The sequence below is a fragment of the Eumetopias jubatus genome, unplaced genomic scaffold, assembly GCF_037043125.1.
Source record: "Eumetopias jubatus isolate StellerSeaLion01/CBP00866 unplaced genomic scaffold, mEumJub1_p1.0 scaffold_6, whole genome shotgun sequence".
In the NCBI taxonomy this organism is placed as follows: Eukaryota; Metazoa; Chordata; class Mammalia; order Carnivora; family Otariidae; genus Eumetopias; species Eumetopias jubatus.
In genome coordinates, this window is record NW_028274812.1 from 121200443 (window position 1) to 121219593 (window position 19151).

The window sequence follows — 19151 nt, forward strand, 5'->3', positions numbered from 1 at the left end:
TCTGCTATTCTTGAAACTAGAAATTAGAAGGATAGTGCATTTTGGGGAGGAAGGTGGGGGGCTATGGGGGCATGGGTTAAGAAGAATGGTCTTCAGGGGCGTCTGGCTGGCCCAGTCAGTAAAGCATGTGACTTGATCTCTAGGTCAGAGTTTTGAGCCCCATGTTGGGTTGGGTAAACAAAAGACTACAAACAGCTCATTTTGGGGCATCTGGCAGGCTCAGTAGCATATGTGAGACTCGATCTTGGGGTCATGAGTTGGAGCCCCATGTTGGGCATGGAGATTACTTAGAACACAAGTTTCTCGACTGCTGTTTCCAGAATTGGCCACAGGAGGGCAATAACCTAAATTTCACAGGCCTCCTTTACATTGAGCAAGGCCAATGGAGCATATTTTTATTTTCCCTTTGCCCAGCCCGCCCAGACTATGCTCAGTCTGCCTATAGCGGCTCTGTGCACTCAGGACCTGAGAAGAGCACCTAACGTAAGAGCCAAACTAAGAGGTAAAATATGAATGAAGTAGTGGTGTCTGGCTGGCTCTGTCAGGGGAAGGTGCGACTCTGGAGCTTGGGGTTGTGAGCTGGAGCCCCACGATGGGGGTAGAGATTACTTAAAGTTTACGAAAAGTTTTTTTTTTAAAAAACAGGCAGTACCCATCTCAAGTGGAAAAAGTGAACATGTCACGACCTAGTGGGTCATTCTCTGACTTGTGTTTCTATCTCTGGCATCAGGCCACAAGAACCTTTAAAGAGAACTCAAAGTTTTTTCTGTTTTAATTTAAAAACGAGTTCAGCCATTTTTCTTTCAAATTCTGCATGAAAATCCAAAGTAACCTGTTAAGAGTTTTTTTTTTTGGACAAGGCTGATCATCTACATTTCAGCCACTGGCCCATTTCCACACCTTCAACAAGTCCCCACAGGCACTTCTCTCGGTTGCAGCTGGTCTGTTCTTTCTGCTCCCATCCACCCCCGTCCCCTCAAAATACCCTTCCCGCTGTAAACATTGTCAATCCCTCCCCAGGCACACCAGTTCCATCTCCAATTCTGGATAATCATTGCTCTAGTTCTCCCATTCCTACTCTTGGGCGGTAAACCTAATGTTGCAAAAACACGAAATCCTACCATCCTGGCTCAGTACAAATTGCTAACACCAACTCAACACTTACTGCTGCTCATCTGGCACCAAAACTCCTGAGTGAGCCCCATTCAATGTGAGCACCATTTCCCCTTCACCTGAAAATATCTGAGTCTACATTTTCTTCCTTAGAGGAAGAAGGGTAGCTCTTTTCCAAGGCTTAACCCTTCTCTCAGTATCTCCTGTGTCCTCCACCCAGCAACCAGGACAATTTTTGTAAAAATGAGAACAGATCAATTCTCACCACTGTGCAGATGCCAGTGGTCTCCTGTTGCTCCTCAAATTGTGGCCCACCCCCATCAAGGCTTACAAGCCTGGAGTGTCCTGGCCCCCCTGCTTAAGTTCAAGCCACATATCTTGCCTATGTCAAGCTCCTCCCAGCCTCAGGGCCTCTGCACATTCCCTAGGGCCCTTCTTTCCCACTCACCTAGTTTCTTCACCACCTTCGGGCCTTGGCTTTAACATTACTTCCTGAGATGTCTTCCTTATTCACGAGATTTAAAGATGACCCCCTACTTTCCTAGCACCATGTTTCCTTTGACATGCTCTAAAGGCACCGGAGTTCCTATCTTTGCACTAACAGACTCCCAGGTGATGCTCATGCTGCTGGCCTGGGACACTTTGAAAACCACTACCCTAGAGCAGCTAGTTCAAGTGTCTCCGACGTTGCACTTAGCACTGGCCACACGATGGCAATTTCAGACACTCCCCGGCCTCCTCTGAGTGCTGGATGGCCACAGGGCTCTCTCCTGGTTTTCACTTTTCCAATTGTAGTATGACACTATTCCCTAAAACCCCCGTGTGTTCCTAAAACAGTGCTATCCTGGTTCTCATGCCCCTCCAGGACTCATGCTTTGGTCACCTTGTCCACATTTTACACAAAGAGCGAAGTGGTCCAGGATACTGCAGTCAGATAAATAAGGGCCATCATAAAAACAAGAAAACATACCAAAAAAACAGCCATCATATCAGCAACAACCCTCTCTGTTGAGGGTGGGTCACTGTGGGCAGGTCACTGTCCTCTGAGTCTTCATTTCATTAGGAAGGTGTGCAGAAGACTCTGCTTTTCAAAAACATTTCTATGGTACTTATTATGGACATTAGTGCATGACTTATAGATAACAAAAGTTGCTTATGAATAAGAATATTTAATTCTGTTAACGAAATTCCATTTTCCAGGCTTTGGGTTACCCACATATACTGTACCATGTAAACTGTGTATGTTTTTAAAAGATTTATTTATTTGAGACAGAGAGAAAGAGTGTGCACTTGTGTGTGCACACACAAGCAGGAGGAGGGGCAGAGGGAGAGAGAGAATCCCAAGCAGACTCTGTGCTGGGCGGGAAGCCCAACGCAGGGCTCGATCTCACAACCCTAAGATCACAACCTGACCCAAAATCAAGAGTTGGACATTCAACTGACTAAGCCATCCAGGCACACCGTTTTTGTTCTTCTTGCATTTAATTTTTTTCTTTTTTGCTTTTTTTGTTTTGTTTTTGAATTTAATTTCTATGTTGCTTTTTTTTTTTGGAGGAGGAGGAGGGGCCTTTGGCCCATATTTAAGTGCATTATTAGTAATTCCATTACTTTGTATATTGAAGGAAAAAGTGCAATTTGCATCCATGGACAGGAGCTATTTTGGAGCATCTGAAGTACTTGTAGTGAAATTAGTGATCAAAAACTTGAAATGCAAAATTTCAGCATTCATTTTATAAATAACAGTCCTACGTATTTTACGTATCATCTCCTCTAGACTAGCGAACTGAAAATTTTAAGTGTAGCGTGTAACGTGAAGCGTGTAACAAAAGCAAAAAATTTAAAGCATTTTACAAAATAATTACATATCTAATCCCTTAATAACTCTATGAGATAGGTATTTTTTATCATCTTCATTTCACAGATGAGGAAACAGGTGCCAAGAGGTGAAGTAACCTGTCCAACATCATGCCATTAGTAAGTGGACTTGAACCCTGGCTCCCACTGTCCTGTGACAGATTTACTTCACAGATGTGTGGAAATTACTTTACATGAAACATCTCACTCAGGTGCTTGGTTCAAGACCCTGATTTTTTTCCCCTCAAATTCCATAAAAGGGATGGTTCCCCTCTAATTTGAGACGTTTCCCAACAATGGTATCTCCACACCAAACCTGCACTTCCAATATAAAATCTGTCCTTCGGGCCCATTATTTATTCACTTGGTCAAAAAACAGTTCACCAAAAATAGGTGTTCACGCTAAAGTCTTAACCAAACAGCTCCTCATATTCCCTCCGGAGCTGGACACATCAGCTCACTCTCTTCTAGAATTCTCCCCAATCCCCATGCCTCTCCCCCGTCCTTTCCTCCCCATCCCTCCCGCAGCCCACTTCAGCATTTAGTTACCTCACTTGCAACAAGTCATGGGCTCCACTTCACACGCTTCTAATAGTCACACCACCACCTAAACCCACCTAAACTCACCAACCACTCACCACTGGTTATTTTCCAAAGCTACCTCTCCGAACTAACTCTAGCAAGAAAAATGGCCACACCAGCCATTCTTTCTCATTAACTCCCAAAATAGTTTTTTCTTCTTTCCAGGCCTTCGGTCTGCTCTTTTCCTAGATTCTAAAAATGGCTCCCTGTTCTCTCATTATTCAAATTCTTCTTTTTTAAAAGGCCCACCCTGAAGTGATCCTGTCAGTCAAATAATCAAGTTCTGGATAATCTTTCCCTTCTACGAGCATTTGGCAACTTATAGAATCTAGAGTACCACACATTTGGCAACTAACTAAATCACCTTCACGCTCAAGTCTCATTTTCTAAGTCTTCTGTAGCCAGACTACTGATGGATGCAGACCTTGTCTTTTCCTTTTTGTATACCCCACGGTGCTGTACACGATGGCTGACTCAGAAACTTTAGAGAGGATCGGTGCTCTGCCACAGGGCACAGCTTGGACAGTGAGAGGCCCAAGAGTCCCAGATGGGAGAGATGAACCTTTTCCTTCCTGTCTGAAGGGTTGGAGGAAGGGAGGGAGGCCCCTCAAACAGCAAGCACCATCTAAAATGCATTAAGACTGCAAGTTAGGGCCATCGGTATTAGTGGGGAAGAGTGGATACCGAATGCTGCCAGCAAACAGACCAAAAGCTGTCCCAATTCCCACGAAATCTCCAAACAGCGATAGGGTGGCAACAACTCCTTTATTTCTTCCCCTTGTAAAGGGAGATTCAAGTTGAGTGGCAATTCTTTCCTGCCCCCAAGTCCCCAACTAGACAAGTGACTGCAGGCACCAAACCCTGGGCTGAGTAATAGCACAGGCCTCAGAACCTGCCTCCAGCACTGCACTGCAACAGCTGTCGGTGTCCGTGAGTCAACATTAAATCCACCAGAAATGGGCAGCGCCGCTCAAAGACCAGGAGGCCAGCTGGGCCTGAAGCTTTCAGGTGGACCAGAGGCAGGGTTCTTAATGATAAAAGCATCTCGAGACAACTGGCTACTTAAGCTTGGCTGGATGAGGCCTACACAATGCAGGTCACCTCTGTGTATACGGAGGGACGTCAGTGATAAGGCTAGCTTAGTTATCTGAAGAAAACTGAAACAGACTGGTCTTTCAGAGACAAGGAACCGATCAAAGTGGTACCCTGGTCGCATCAAGATCATGCTCCGCCTTCCTGTGCCTGAGTGGCTGCTGGGTCAGCTGCAGACCAGAGGAAGGTGTCCAAGCGGAGAAAGGGAGACAACAGGGGACTTGTAGGCCACGCAAGCTTGTCGTTCAGGAGACTTCCAAGAAGGAAAACTCACTCTCGGGGTCTGTTGACCATGACTTCGCCCAGGGCCTCCAACACTTCCCGCTTATAGTCCTCGAAGTCACCATCGATCTGGCTAACACTCTGCTCCTCCACCACCCACAGTTGGCAGTTGGTTTCTGTGATGAGTCGGGCATCGTGGCTGACAACAATCACAGCTTTGAAAAAAGATGAGAGAATGGAGGGCAGGGAGAGAGGCGGTAGAGGGGAATCAGAACCTGAAAGAAGGGAGCTCTGGCGAAAGGACACTACAGCCTGGTTCCCAAGGAAAGGAAGAGGGTGCACCCTGAGCCAACTTACCGCCCTTGTATTCATTGATGGCTTCCCCGAGAGCATCAATAGACTCGATGTCCAAGTTATTGGTGGGTTCATCCTACGGAGGAGACATTCCATGACCAAGCATTACAATTCCTTTCATTACTGTCACATTTAGCCCCTCCCGCAGTCCACCTCACTCACCAAGATGAGGACATCAGGCTCCCGACAAGCCAGCTCAGCAAACACAACTCGGGCTTTCTGCCCACCTGTAGCAAAGGAAAGAGGAGGGCCATCACACTTCACTGCCTTATGTTTCTGAAGGTAAGCTGAACATGTGTATGCAGAGATTCCCCAAGTCGCAGCCCCTCCTCTCTTCTGACTTGAAGTATAGTCTGGAAGTGTGAAAATTAAGGAGGACGACACCTTCCCTAGCCCGCTACAGTGGTACCAGAGAGTTTGCAGATCTGGATGGTGTGGGCGTGACTCTCAAGGCCAAAGCGGCCCAGGCACTTCCGGGCATCCTGGTAGGGCAGGTTGAAGCCCCGCTGCAGATACTCAGTGGGCGTCTCCTCCATGCGCAGCTGCTCTGCGTACTGCTGGTTGAAGAAGCCAATTTTCTGCCCAAGAGAGGGAGGTGGTCTGTGAAAATCATACTTCCTCTCTCAGATTCTTTATTCCTTAATTTCCAAAGCCAACTTACCAGCCGGTGGTTCTTTCTCATTTCTCCACGAGTCTGCAAGGAAAAAACACATGGGAAGATAAGGGAAAGGGGAGAGGTGCTGCCGCTCCACATCCCAACTTTTCTGGAGGGGAGACAGATACCAAAATCGGTAGTCCATGCAGGAAAGGGAACCCAGATGTTCTCCCTAATGTGACAACGGCACACCCGGGAAAAGAGAAGAGTACAGAGCCAAAGAGGAGTGAAGGGAGAATAAAGAGGGGAGACAAAAAGCACAGATTCAGAACCAGGAGGGGACTGACCACAACCAAAGAACACCCCCTTCCCACCCAGGAAGACCCACCAATGGCATCTTTTTCAGCCTCAGATAAGGGTTAAGAGACAGTTTGTGAGAGGACCTAAAAACACCCTGTGGTGTGTGAAGAAAAGGGCCCTTCTCAACACTTTCCTGGAGGGAGTAAGAGGGCTACAACCAATCTAAAACGCGGTATGGCAGTGTGCTGTAAAAGTGCTGAAAGCGAATCTAAGGAGGATATTCTAAAAAAACACTACGTTCATGAACACATACACTAACAGTATTTACTATACAACTGACCTTCAGTGAAAAAAACAGAAATGATCGAAGTGACTGACATCAAATAAATCATAGCAGACCCACAAAAGACGCAGATAACTACTGGCATGGAAAAATGCTTAATGTACGTTACCTGAAAGAACTAGCTGTAAAACAATTCATCTGAGAGCCCATTTTGGTTAAAAAAAATTATATGCACATTTGCAGAGGAAAAAGAAAAAGCAATCCATCAAAATTAATACCAGCGATCTCTAGAGCTTCCTCTGACTTATGCAATTTCTAAGCATTCTACAGTGGACTTGCATTTCTCGTGTAACCAAGACACACGTGGGGGAGGGGCACCCCCAGTCCAAGCCCTCCCCCTGGCTCTCCCCCGCCACGCCCATCTACGGCGTTCTCCTCTGCAGCATCTCTCAGGACAGTGAGGCCTCGGTGAGGAGTGCCGTATTAAAATCTCCAGCACAGAAGGGGGCGCCCTGATTCTAGCACCTGGTGAACACCGCCTTTTCAGACCTGTCCCGGCTCCAGGACTTACTGGGGTCAGCTTGCCTGTCAGCAGCAGGAGCAGGGTGCTCTTCCCCACGCCATTGGGGCCCACGATGCAGACTGCAGGGAGGAAGACAGGGAGTTAAAGAGGGCCCCAGAAACTGTCCCTGCGGTCCAGCTCCCCATCCCCAAGCACCGGACACCAACTCACTCCTGGAGTCCATGTCAATGCCAAAATCCAGATTCTTGAAGAGTGGTTTCTGCCCCTCATAACCAAACGTGACACCTGAGAACCAGGAAAAGAAGTGATTCACTTCCTGTTCAGGGTTACCCTGAAGGTACTGTCCTGGCCTTGGAGAAGAGGAATGACTCCTATGCTGGGTGGAGGACGCGGGGTACACATGCTCGCGCCCTGTGCTGCCGGACTCTGCAGCCACTCACCGTGCAGACCCAGCACAGGAGGGCTGAGCGGCGGGGGGTTGGGGAAAGTGAAGCGCACAGTGTACTCCTTGGGGCGCTTCAGGAGCTCCGGAGCCTCTTGTGATTCCTCATCCTGGTTTTTCCTCCGGCATTTCTGCTGCTTTCGAGTCAGGGCTTCCTTTGTCTGCTTTTCCTGGAAAGGAAGGGAAAAAGGAGAAATCCGCACCCTTCACAGCAGTCCCTGAAATGAAGGGCGGTGTCCCAGAGGCCCCCCTTTCTCTGTACTGAGAGAAGAGCCCCGCCCCCAGGCCAGGATGATCCTCAGGTGCTCACCGCCTGCTTGGTGGACTTGCCGCCTGCCTTTAGCTCCTTCAGCTTTTTCTCCTGCTTCTCGTACTGCTTCAGCAGTTCTTTCTGCTTCTGCTGATACATCTTCTTGAAGGTCACTACAGCAGAAAGGGAGGATGGGCATCAACCGCTGTCTTTCTCCCGAGCAGAGGGACAACCGGGACCAGTAAGGACAGACGGGGGCATTACTGTCTAGACTCTGAAGACTTAGCTTATCACCACATCCCTAGGCGGCCTTCCTCTGAGGCCTTTCCTTGAGGCCTCATCTCTTTCCTCCTCCTACAAATGATCCTACTTACTGTAATTGCCCCGATAGTAATGGAGCCGCTGGGCATCAAGATGGATAATATCAGTGCAGACATCATCCAGGAAGCCCTGGTCATGGGAGACGATGAGCAATGTCTTCCGCCAGCCCTGGAGGTAGCTGGGTTTTAGAAAAGAGTGTGGACATGTCACAACGGTCAGGTTAGGGTTAAGTCAGGGGAAGCAGACAGACAACGAAAACAGGGAAGAAAAGAGGAAGTGCCAGACGGTAAGGACAGAGTGTGAACAGCGAGAGGAGACAGGACAGGATGGGAACCAAGGGTATGAGGACTGTAATCGAGGGTGACGCACTTATTGAGCCAGATGACAGCATTGAGGTCCAGGTGGTTAGTGGGCTCATCCAACATCAGCAGCGTGGGCTCCATGAACAGCGCCCTAGAGGGTGGGGTGGCAGAATGTAGGCTCGGGGTAGGAAGGTCTTTGCTCAGAAAACCCCACAAAAGCCTCTGGTAGGTGAGACCATGAACACTCCTTCCCCATCTCTCCGCAGCGAAGCTACTGTGCAGGAGATGTCGTTGAAAATGTACTACCAGGTAGGGAGGAAAGATCTTGAGTCTGACAATGCAGACGATATGTGAGGAAGCAGAAAGCCTTAAAACTCCCTCCTGGCCTTAGAACAGGAAGAAGGGAAAGCCCCCCAGCAGATGGAGGCTGGAAGGGGGAGGGTGGTGATGTGGGTGGCCCACCTGGCCAGGGAGACACGCATGCGCCAACCCCCCGAGAACTTCTGTGTGGGCCGATTCTGCATTTCAGGGTCGAAGCCCAGACCAGCCAGGATCCGCCGGGCTTTGGCCTCTGCAGCTGCTGCCCCAGTCGCCCGCAATTCCTCATACACCTGGAGGAGGGAGAAGAGGACACATGTCCGAAGGTTCCAGAAACCCCCAAGACTTAGCCCATGTCCCCTGCGCCATCTCCTCTACCTTCTCTAGCCTCTCAGCAGCTGTGTCGTCTCCCTGCTCCAGCTGCCCCTGGAGCCGTCGCTCCTCTTCCAGCAGCTTCAATCGCTTGGTGTCGGCTCGAAGAACAGCCTGCACAGCTGGTGTCTCATCTGCTACCACCTCTGGGGGGTAAGGGGAGAACCATGCGGGGTAAGGGGAGAACAGACAGGTCACCCAGAGAGCCAAGACTCCCATTCCTTCTTTCCTTCAGCTCTATTTCTGGTTTGCCTGACCGTGCCCAACATTTTGTACTTGTTCCAAATAAAATATTCTCTAATCTCTCCTCTCCTTAGCATCCATCTCCCTGTCCCCAGTCTCCCCCACAGCCCTTCCCACTCCATAACCACAATTTCTTCTATTTTTGGTTGACTCTTCTCCCCCAACTGCCCACCCTTCAGACCCGTTTCACCTCCCCCACAAGCCCCTGTCCCACCACTGGCCTCACCCTGCTCACACAGCAGCACGTCGATGTTGGGAGGGATGCTCAAGGCCCGGTTGGCGATATGCTTGAGGAGAGTGGTCTTGCCCTTGCTGGGGAATGAGAACTACTGAGACCAAGCCACCCCTGAAAAATCTCTTACTTTCCTTCCAGCCCCTTCCCCTTTACAGCTCCAGCCCCTCTCCTCACCCATTGGGCCCCACGAGTCCGTAGCGGCGGCCAGCTACAATGTACAGGTCTGCGTTGACAAATAACTCCTTGCCGTGGGCCGAGATGCTGAACTTTTCCAGCTGTAGTCATCAGGGAAACAGTGGCAGAGGGAAGGAACAAGTATACGAGAGCCCCCCTCTCACACAGCAGCTGCAACTTTCTCCCTGCTGGGAAGCCTCTGACAGACAGCTCCAGCAAGACCCTCTCCTCACCACGCTGGTCTCCTTCCCGTCCACTGCTTTGGACAGGAGTCTCCCAGATTCTAAGCCAGTCTAGCCCATCCCACCCTACTTCGCCCCTGAGGGGGGGCCCCTCTATTTCTGTTGATTTTCTTATTTTCTCGCTGAAGGTGGCAGAACTCAAGGTATGGAACACATCTCCAGGCTTTCTTCCAGTGGACTAAGCCACTCATACCTTACTCCCTCGGCTGCCATGGCCGCTCAGGGAAAGGTGGCACTTCCCTGAGCAAAATGGTTGGGCAGGAGCCCCCTCAGACCTTACCTTAATGTCAGATGCATTTTCTAACATGGCTTGGCGGGAGGACATCTCTGCTTGGGACACGGAGAAATCATTTTCAGCAGCATTGGCTGCTTTTAATGAAGCCACCTGGCGCTCGTACTCCATCTGAGAAGGAAGGAAAATCACTTATGAGGCCACTGTCTGCCAGTTATCCGTCACAACACAGCCACATGTCATCAGCCACCAAAAAAAAAAAAAAAAAAAAAGCTAACAGGATACACTTCTTTCCTTACTCCAATTGTTTTTCTTGCAGTAACCCCCGAAGCTCTCTTTTCTTGCCCTCCCAATTCAGATGTCCCCTATTTGAAAATACATGTTTCTAAAGATTTTAAGTAATCTCTATGCCCAAGGTGGGGCTTGAAGTTACAACCCCAAGAACAAGAGTCGCATGCTCTAACAACTGAGCCAGCCAGGTGCACGACTCAACCCCACTGAAATATTAAAAAAATCAAATGCTCCTAACTTAGACCAAGGTCTTACCTGTTTCTTTAGCTTTTTCTTCTCCTTTTTGCTAAGGTGAGCATAAGGATCATCAGCCTTAGACTCCCCTTCCTCTTCTTCCTCTTCTTCTTCCTCTGAACCCTGTGAGAACCAGGGGGTGATAAAAAAAAACAAGAGACTCCTTCTAGAACCCAGATTTCATGTCATTCACCCAGTCCCACAGCTTGTTCCTTCTCCACCCCGAGTCCTGAAATATCTTGCTGGGTCCTCTCGCTCTCATACACACCCCTGGGCTCCCTCGAGTCCTTCAGCCACTTCTGCCACCAGGAATAATATAAGATAAATGGTATGAACGTGCATGTATAAAATATTAACAATTCTACATACCTACAAATTTAACTACCCATACCACTGGGGGGGGAGGGGAATAAATGAAACAGGTTCCTTTCTTCATGTATCAAATGAGTTTCTGTGGCTTACATGCTAACATGCAAAGAAAAGGTCCAGGAATCCTAACATACAGCACCGAGTAATCTACGTGAATCCAGAATCAGAAAGTGCTAGAGGTGCAGGGACCTCAGAAATCACTAGATCACACAGACAACTGCGCCCCCCTGCCCCTGAGGTGCAAAGGTCACACAGCTGGTGAATGGCAGAGCCAGAACCCAGATCATCTGAGGCTAACACCACGGTCCTTTCCTCTCTGAATCAAGGGCTGAATGGGGCATGGGCCAAACCTTACCTGATGCCTATTTTTATATGGCCTACAAGCTAAGAATGGTTTTACATTTTCTTTTTTTTTTTTTTAAAGATTTTATTTATTTATTCATGAGAGACAGAGGGGGAGGGGGAGAGAGAGAGAGAGAGAGAGAGAGAAGCAGAGGGAGAAGCAGGCTCCCAAGGAGCAGGGAGCCCGATGCGGGACTCAATCCCAGGACCCTGGGATCATGACCTGAGCTGAAGGCAGACGCTTAACCACCTGAGCCACACATTTTCAAAGAGTCGTTTTTATTTTTTTTTATTTACTTTTTTTTAAAGATTTTATTTATTTGAGAGACAGAGTGAGAGAGAGAGAGCACACGAGAGGGGGGAGGGTCAGAGGGAGAAGCAGACTCCCCGCTGAGCAGGGAGCCCGACGCGGGACTCGATCCAGGGACTCCAGGATCATGACCTGAGCCGAAGGCAGTCGCTCAACCGACTGAGCCACCCAGGCGCCCCAAAGAGTCGTTTTTAAAAAAAGAGTATGCATCAGAGATTGTACGTGGTCCACAAAGCCAGAAATATTTACTATGTAGCCCTTTACAGACGCTTGTCAACTCCTGTAGTAGTAGAAACACCCCCAGATTCTCCTCCCCTCCCCAAACCAAGGGCCACAGAGTGCTAGTCCCTCAGCCCATCTTTTCCCAACACCAAAATACACACCTGCTCTGCTTTCTTGGCCTTCTCCTTCCCCTGTCTGGGTGGCTCCTTCTCTTTTGTTATTTCTTCTTCCTCCTCCTCCTCTTCATTGTCCAGAGTGGCAAATTTACTGTGAGGCTAACAGGGAAGACAGTAGGTCTGATGAAATGTTCAAATTCCTGAGACCCAGCAGGGGACCCTCCTCCTGCCAATGCTCCCTCACCTTGGCCTTCCCCTTTGACTTCTCTTCCTTGCCCTTTCTGCCCTTCAGCCCAGGCTGTTGTTCCTCAGATACAGCCTGGAGAACACACACAGACAGAAAATTAATTTACTACCTTGTTGTTTACTAAGCATTTCTAAGGAATCTAGAACTGGGAATTAACTATACCGAGTGCTGCTGAAGACAAAACGAGCTCTAGGAAAACCCTAGCTTCCGGCTTCAGATGAAACAGTGAAGAGCTAATTAGACGATGTCAGCAAAGCTAAAGGACCGTGAAATCAGGAAAGCAAGCAATGTGGGTGGGGTGGCACTGGCACTGGAGGGCTTCGGGAGGGCAAATTTTGAGAGGAGATAATGGATGCTGAGCTTGGAAAAGGCATTCAAAGGAAAAGGGAAGACACAGCATAAAGAACAAAGAAAGGCTTCAGGGCGCCTGGCTGGCTCAGTCGGTAGAGCACACGACTCTTGACTTCAGGGTTTTGGATGTAATTGGATGTAAAAATTACTTAAAACAAACAAACAAAAACCTCCAAAAAATGCTTCAAAAGACATAGAAATGAATGCTGAAGCATGAACAGGCTGATCTAAAACATACACATGGAAGAAGCCCAAGTAACCCTGCAGAAGGGTCCAAGTGGAAGAGCAAAGACTTGAGGCCCTTTGTTTCAGATTTTGAGTCTGAAGGCCACAGAATCATTACAGACTTCTGAGTGATGAGAAGAGATATTAAAAAGCTAATTTGATAGTGTCAGTGAGACAGATCTAGAAGATCTAGTTAGTTTGTATGTATGTATGGATGTATGTATATACTTATTTACTTATTAATTAGCAAGATTCATGACCAGTATGGAGCCCAAAGCAGGGCTTGAACTCACGGGGCTTGAACCCACAACTGTGAGACCAAGACCTGAGCTGAGATAAAGAGTTGGATGCTTACCCAACTGAACCACCCAGAAGTCCCTACAAGAACTGGTTTAAAGCAGGAAAAGGGGGGCCTGGCTGGCTCAGTCAGTGAAGCATCTGACTCTTGATCTCAGGGTTGTGAGTTCAAGCCCCACTTGGGTGTAGAGATTACTTAAAAATAAAATCTTAAAAAAATAAAAATTTAAATAAATAAAAGCAGGGAAAAAGGCAAGGGAATTACCACACCACAGCCAGAAGGCGCTATATGGGGTGGGAGTGACCAGCAGAGCTGCCAGTTTCACCTTATTGATCCGATTCTTCTCCAGCTTGGCAGGCTTAGGAGGATGTTTCTCTTCTTCCTCCTCACCCTCACTCTGATCCTGAATCAGGGCTGCAAAAACATTACCAGCCTAGAGAATGAAAGGGCCGGAGAAGTCAGTGGGATGGTCAAGGCTGCCCCCTTGGGGTCCCTGTTTACAACACAGATGGCTTACCTTAGTTTTCTTCCCTCCTCGGGGTATGGGGGCAGGGACTGAAATGATAAGGGGAGACGATGAGGTAGGAAATGATTATAATGTCTGGTTCTTCAGTCTAATCCAACTCAAAGATCAAGGAACGAGGCACTTTACTATTCATGATTCAGGGATTCTGAGAACCCATTTCTCCTCAGGTCATTTACCCTCATCCTCCTCATCACTGGCTGGCACAGAGAGTTTCTTAAGACGCTCCATGAGCTCTTTCTCTTCTCCATCATCATCCACATCCTTCTTCCGCCGGCCTTTTCGGGTGTCTCGTTTCTTTTTTTGCTGCTGAAAGGAAAACAGAGTAAGACAATGAAGCCCAGTCCCCTGCTGCATCCCTGCCCCAGAGTTCCCCATGAGCTCAGGGAACGAATGTGAGCTAGGCAGGGGTTGGTGGATGGATCCCCTGACACTTGAACCTGCTGCTGCTGTTGCTCCTTCTCCTTGAGCACTTTCTCTTCTTCCCCAGCCTGTTTGTCTTCTACAGCTAGCTCCTCAAAGAACTGCAAAGGAATTTAGATATAGGTAAATGTGTCTCTGAGACCAACCAAGCCCTTCTCTGCCACACACAGGCCCAGTGACCCTCCAGTCCACTCTCACCTTTCTTCCTCTCTTGACAAAATCCTTCCTCCTCCCTTGAACCCCCCGCCTCCTTCACATGGCCATATTCTTTTTTTTTTTTTAAGATTTTATTTATTTGAGAGCAAAAGTGAGAGAGATCACAGAAGGAGAGGGAGAAGCAGACTCGCCGCTGAGCAGGGAGCCCGATGCAGGACTCGATCCCAGGACCCTGAAATCATCATGACCTGAGCTGAAGGCAGATGCTTAACCAACTGAGCCACCCAGGCGCCCCACATGGCCATATTTTGATTGGAAACACCCACGGTCATTTCTCACCCACAACCCTCATTTCCTCACCGTTTTTTTGGTCTTTTTGTCCTTCTTCCCCTTCTTCACCACTCTGTCTAGAAGGTTAAGCAGACATTGTGAATGCTTATCTACAAATTCCAAAGCAGCACGACCTTCCCTGCAAAGCTCTCAGTGACTCCACCCTATTTTGCTATTTTCTATCATTCTCTAGGCATCTGCACTGTCCCACAAAAGACAATGGTGCCTTGGTGGCAGTGGAAGGGAGAAGGAGAATTCATATGGCAGAGTAAGTAAGGCGGGAAGTAAGCAGTCACAATATTCAGAGTGGACTCCTGTGTTTTTTGTTTTTTAAAGATTTTACTTATTTTATTATTTTATTTATTTTTAAGTAATCTCTATACCCACCATGGGGCTCAAGCCCACAACCCCGAGATCAAGAGTCCTACACTCCACCGACTGAGCCAGCCAGGTGCCCCAATGACTCCTATATTTTTAGCTTGGCAAAATTAGTTGCACTAGTGGTACAATTTATTAACTCAGAATATACTGGAAGAGAAGGTCCCCTCTCCCCACCCCTGCCACCCATGAGGAGAAAAGTAGGACAAAAAATATTATAAATTCAGTTTCCTGTATCATTTGTGAAAAGCACAGGATCATGTAAACAGAGCTCTCTGGTAAGTAAACGAGTATCTGGGTCTATGCCCCACCTGCTCTGCTCACATAACATTCTAGCACAAATCACACTGCGTTTTATTTAACTGTCTGTACATCAGTGTTTCACCCCAGAGAACAACCTGACAGACTGTCTGGCTTGGGTTCCCATGGACCAAAGTGGGATGTCCTATATAAAACCTGACTAACTGAACAAATTCCAGCCCCTGCGTTCTATCCAACCCCGTTTCCCTGAAGGCAACTCCCTCTACTACTCTGCCTAACTTCCTCTCTCCCTGCCCCCATCAGACAGGGACGCAACCAGGAGCCTCACAAGTTCTCTTCCTGTCCAGGCCTACCCACCATCATGTTCCCCTCCAAACAATCCCATCCATCCACTGGTATCCAGTTCTATCCAGGAGCGCTCCTGTAATCATTTAGCTAGAAAGAAAGAAAAAGAGAGAGAGAGAGAGAGAAAGGAAGGAAGGAAGGAAGGCTTTCTGCTACCAACCACATTAAGTATTTTTCTTTTTAAAGATTTTATTTTTTTATTTGACAGAGAGACACAGCGAGAGACGGAACACAAGCAGGGGGAGTGGGAGAGGGAGAAGCAGGCTTCCCGCGGAGCAGGAAGCCCGACGCGGGGCTCAATCCCAGGACCCTGGGACCATGACCTGAGCCGAAGGCAGATGCTTAACAACTGAGCCACCCAGGTGCCCCAGCTCTCTTTTTTTTCTTTTTTAAGGTAGACTCCATGCCCAATGTAGGGCTTGAACTCCTGATCCTGAGATCGAGAGTCACATTCTCTGCCAACTGAGACTGCCAGGCGTCCCCCACATTAAGTATTTTTAGGCTAAAATTCCATATAGTCCATATAGTCCATACTAATCCACTATTCAGGATTCCTCACCGTTTTAGTGAACATCTACTCTACCTAAAACTGGAGTCATCGAAGGACAATCCCTGTAATTTAAGGCTTTGCAAACTAAAAGGGTCCTATTCTATCTTTTCTGCTATGTTTCCCTACCCACACCTATGTTCTGGACATTAACCTCTCCTTCCCAGGCATACGTAGTCTGTCTTTGCTTAATCTGTGTCTTCCATCCAGAACATATTTCAAAATTTGATCCCCACATCGTGAGTTGAAAAGATGTGCAGAAGAAGTAATGAAAGGTTGAGGTTCTTTCAGGTTCCTGTCTTCTGTCCTCTTTTGGCTTCAATCTGCATACTCTCCCTAGCAGACTTCTCTGCATCCAACGTTTCAACAACACACCTGTATCTTTACTTCCAGCCTAAGATCTCTCTTCTTGCCATCTGCTTTTAGAAGTTTCCCAGAAATCCCCAACTTGGCATTCAAAAGTTGATCTTACCTCTTCCCACTCCCAATCCTACAGCCCATTCCTGATTTCAAGCAATAGTCTACTACCCACTGAGTTACTTGAGTGTCATTCTTCTTCCTTCATTCAGTTCTCAGACCTGCTCAATATTATTTCCTCAGTAACTTTTTTTTTTTTAGATTTTTATTTATTTACTTGAGAGACAGAATGAGAGATAGAAAGAACGAGAGGGAAGAGGGTCAGAGGGAGAAGCAGACTCCCTGCTGAGCAGGGAGCCCGATGTGGGACTCGATCCCGGGACTCCAAGATCATGACCTGAGCTGAAGGCAGTCGCTTAACCAACTGAGCCACCCAGGCGCCCTTTCCTCAGTAACTCTTTAGTCTTCACTGCCTTGGCTTACTCTCTTACTACTTCTCACCTAAATCATCGCCAGAGCCTATTCTATGGTCATCCTGCCTCCAATCTTGACCAATTCAAGCCATTCTCCACTGCTCAGTGTTGTCAGGATGAGCTGATCAGATCATTCCTTAAGCACTTCAATGAGTCCTCCTTAATGTCTTTAGGATTAAAGTCTTTGGAATAGTGTATGAAGTCTTCCATTATTTGTCTCCTGCATATCTTTCCAACCCCATCACGTTAGTCACCCAATACTGGGAACCAGCCAGGCTCACCTGTCTTTACCTTTGCACAGACTTCTTTCTCTGCTTGGAATGCTCCTCCCCTGGCTAACACACACTGATCCTTCCAGAATCAACTCAGCTACCACATATTCCTGAGAGGCTTTGTGGACATTCCTACCCTATCTGTCTGAATAGATGCTTCTCCTCTCTGCTCTACTCTCACAGCATTCTCAAGCACGTTCATCACTCTGTCAACTACTTTCTGATTAATGCTGTCCCCTCCATTAAACTGGGTGCCCCTTTGGGGCAAGTCTTATTTTTTATCTCTACTTTCCCAGTTCTCTGTACAGTACCAGGTATACAAGAGGCACCCAATGAATGCTTGAAAAATTAGTCACTGTGTACCTAGTAATTATTTGTATCCATTTTCTCTCCCCTTGGAGTGCCTTCAAATTTGGGAGCATGTCTTCCTATTTTTTTCTCCCCGCCCCCCAAGCACAATATATATCGTGATTAAAAGCAGCTGCTCAACAAACATTCACTACTTTTAAGTAAACCTTAACTCTCATTCCAACACCCAGTAGCTAGCTACACCACACTCTTGCTCCAGATGAGCCTGATGTGTATTATGCAAGAGCTCAAGAGGAAGTCATCCTCTCGCTCCGGAGCGGGTATAGGTGGGTGGCGCGGGATGTGTGCGTGCGTGCATGAGCGCGCAGTGGGAGGGGTATCGAGGCACCAATTACAGATTCCTGTGGAATGTGGAATACAGTATGGTGCGGAAGATGTCCAAAAGAGAAGGAGGACTTTCTCATTTCTCCCCATCTCTCCCAAGGCACCATATGCTTTTCCTCGTCTCTTGCCCAGTCCCACTGCAACTCGTTCGCGACAGCCCGGCACTTTTTCTTTCGCTCCCACCCAACTCCCCCCGGCCTGGGTAAACGCTTTCCAGCCCCATTATACGCATGCGCAGTGGCCTTCCTCACGGCCCGGACTGTCACACACCCCGTAACCCCTTCCTAAAACACGCGTACTCTCTTCTCCCCTTTTCTCCCTCGTTGGTTCTCTGCCTATCAGCCTCACCTGTGGGGCTCGTACTCTCCCCATCCCCGATCCATTCGGGTTCCGGCGCCTGCTGCTTGGGTCCCTTCGGCATCGCGGTGGCAGTTACAGCTACTCTGGAGACGCCGGGCGCTATTTCCGCTTCCGGCAGCGTGGGGTCCCGAAGGGGGCGGGCTCGCCACTGCCGGCCCTGTACTTCGGCAGTGCACGTGCGCGCCGCGCCGTCATCTCGGGGGCGTGCCTGCGGCGACGGGGCGGAGCCGGTGTCCGCCTAGTCTCACAACGTCAACAAAGCGCTTAACGGCTGTCGGAGAATCCTGAGCCGGTGACTCCACGACGCTGCATGACTAAGTACTGAACATAGTAATTTCGGACTAGTGCGGAGGGGCAGAGGCATCCTTTTTTCCTTTTTGTTTTTTAAGTAGTAGGAGCAGAAAGACGCAGTCCATCTACTTAGGAAGAGGCCTGGTGTTGAGATATGTTGCAAGGCCATAAAGTGTAGAGTCGTAAACGATGAACTGTCCCCTAACAGAGTGGTGAAGCTTGGGTTCATTTTGGGGGTTGGTGGTGGGGCTAACAGTTTTTCTGAGGTATAATTGATACACAATAAACTGCACATACAGTAAATTGTCAGGGAATAAACTGCAAAATGTACACTTGGATCAAAGTTTTGACATATATATAACCATTAAACCACCACCACAGTCAAGATTTGGGTTTGCTTCTAACTGTACCACTTAATAGACGTGGGAGCAAGACGCTCCCATAGCTCTTTCAGCTCCCGTTCTCCCCTTAAACCATTAAAACCATGCTCTTGTCTCTATACCATTATGAGTCCATTCTTGCCAAGATCAACAGATAGGGGGCCAATTCTCTGTCCTTATCTTACTCTCCCAGCAGCATTTGACACACATACACGACCACTCCCACTTCCTTGTTTTTTTGTTTTTGTTTTTTTTTTTTCAGGGACCCTGCTCTCTGTAGGTTTCCCTTCCATTTCAGTGGCTGCTCC

At 48.1% G+C, this 19151-nt stretch overlaps 1 protein-coding gene across 3 annotated transcripts; it reads right to left on the minus strand.

The window, feature by feature from the left end:
- Nucleotides 1-4295: 4295 nt before the first annotated feature.
- On the minus strand, nucleotides 4296-18280 carry ABCF1 (ATP binding cassette subfamily F member 1). Of its 3 annotated transcripts, none has more exons than XM_028091099.1 (25): nucleotides 18161-18280; nucleotides 14517-14559; nucleotides 14018-14101; nucleotides 13757-13886; nucleotides 13572-13609; nucleotides 13380-13487; nucleotides 12178-12252; nucleotides 11979-12092; nucleotides 10596-10697; nucleotides 10098-10220; nucleotides 9576-9676; nucleotides 9393-9478; nucleotides 8930-9069; nucleotides 8696-8844; nucleotides 8301-8384; nucleotides 7985-8109; nucleotides 7671-7783; nucleotides 7359-7530; nucleotides 7129-7203; nucleotides 6967-7037; nucleotides 5879-5911; nucleotides 5627-5795; nucleotides 5380-5444; nucleotides 5221-5293; nucleotides 4296-5078 (listed from the first exon to the last, which is right to left on the minus strand). In XM_028091099.1, exons 1-25 carry the CDS (start codon nucleotides 18193-18195, stop codon nucleotides 4912-4914), a joined length of 2475 nt encoding a protein of 824 aa, XP_027946900.1. In that variant the 5' UTR covers nucleotides 18196-18280; the 3' UTR covers nucleotides 4296-4911. The 3 variants fall into 3 exon arrangements, with proteins under 3 accessions (XP_027946900.1, XP_027946899.1, XP_027946898.1); XM_028091098.1 differs by having other exon boundaries at nucleotides 13757-13883; nucleotides 14517-14563; XM_028091097.2 differs by having other exon boundaries at nucleotides 14517-14563.
- Nucleotides 18281-19151: the final 871 nt, after the last annotated feature.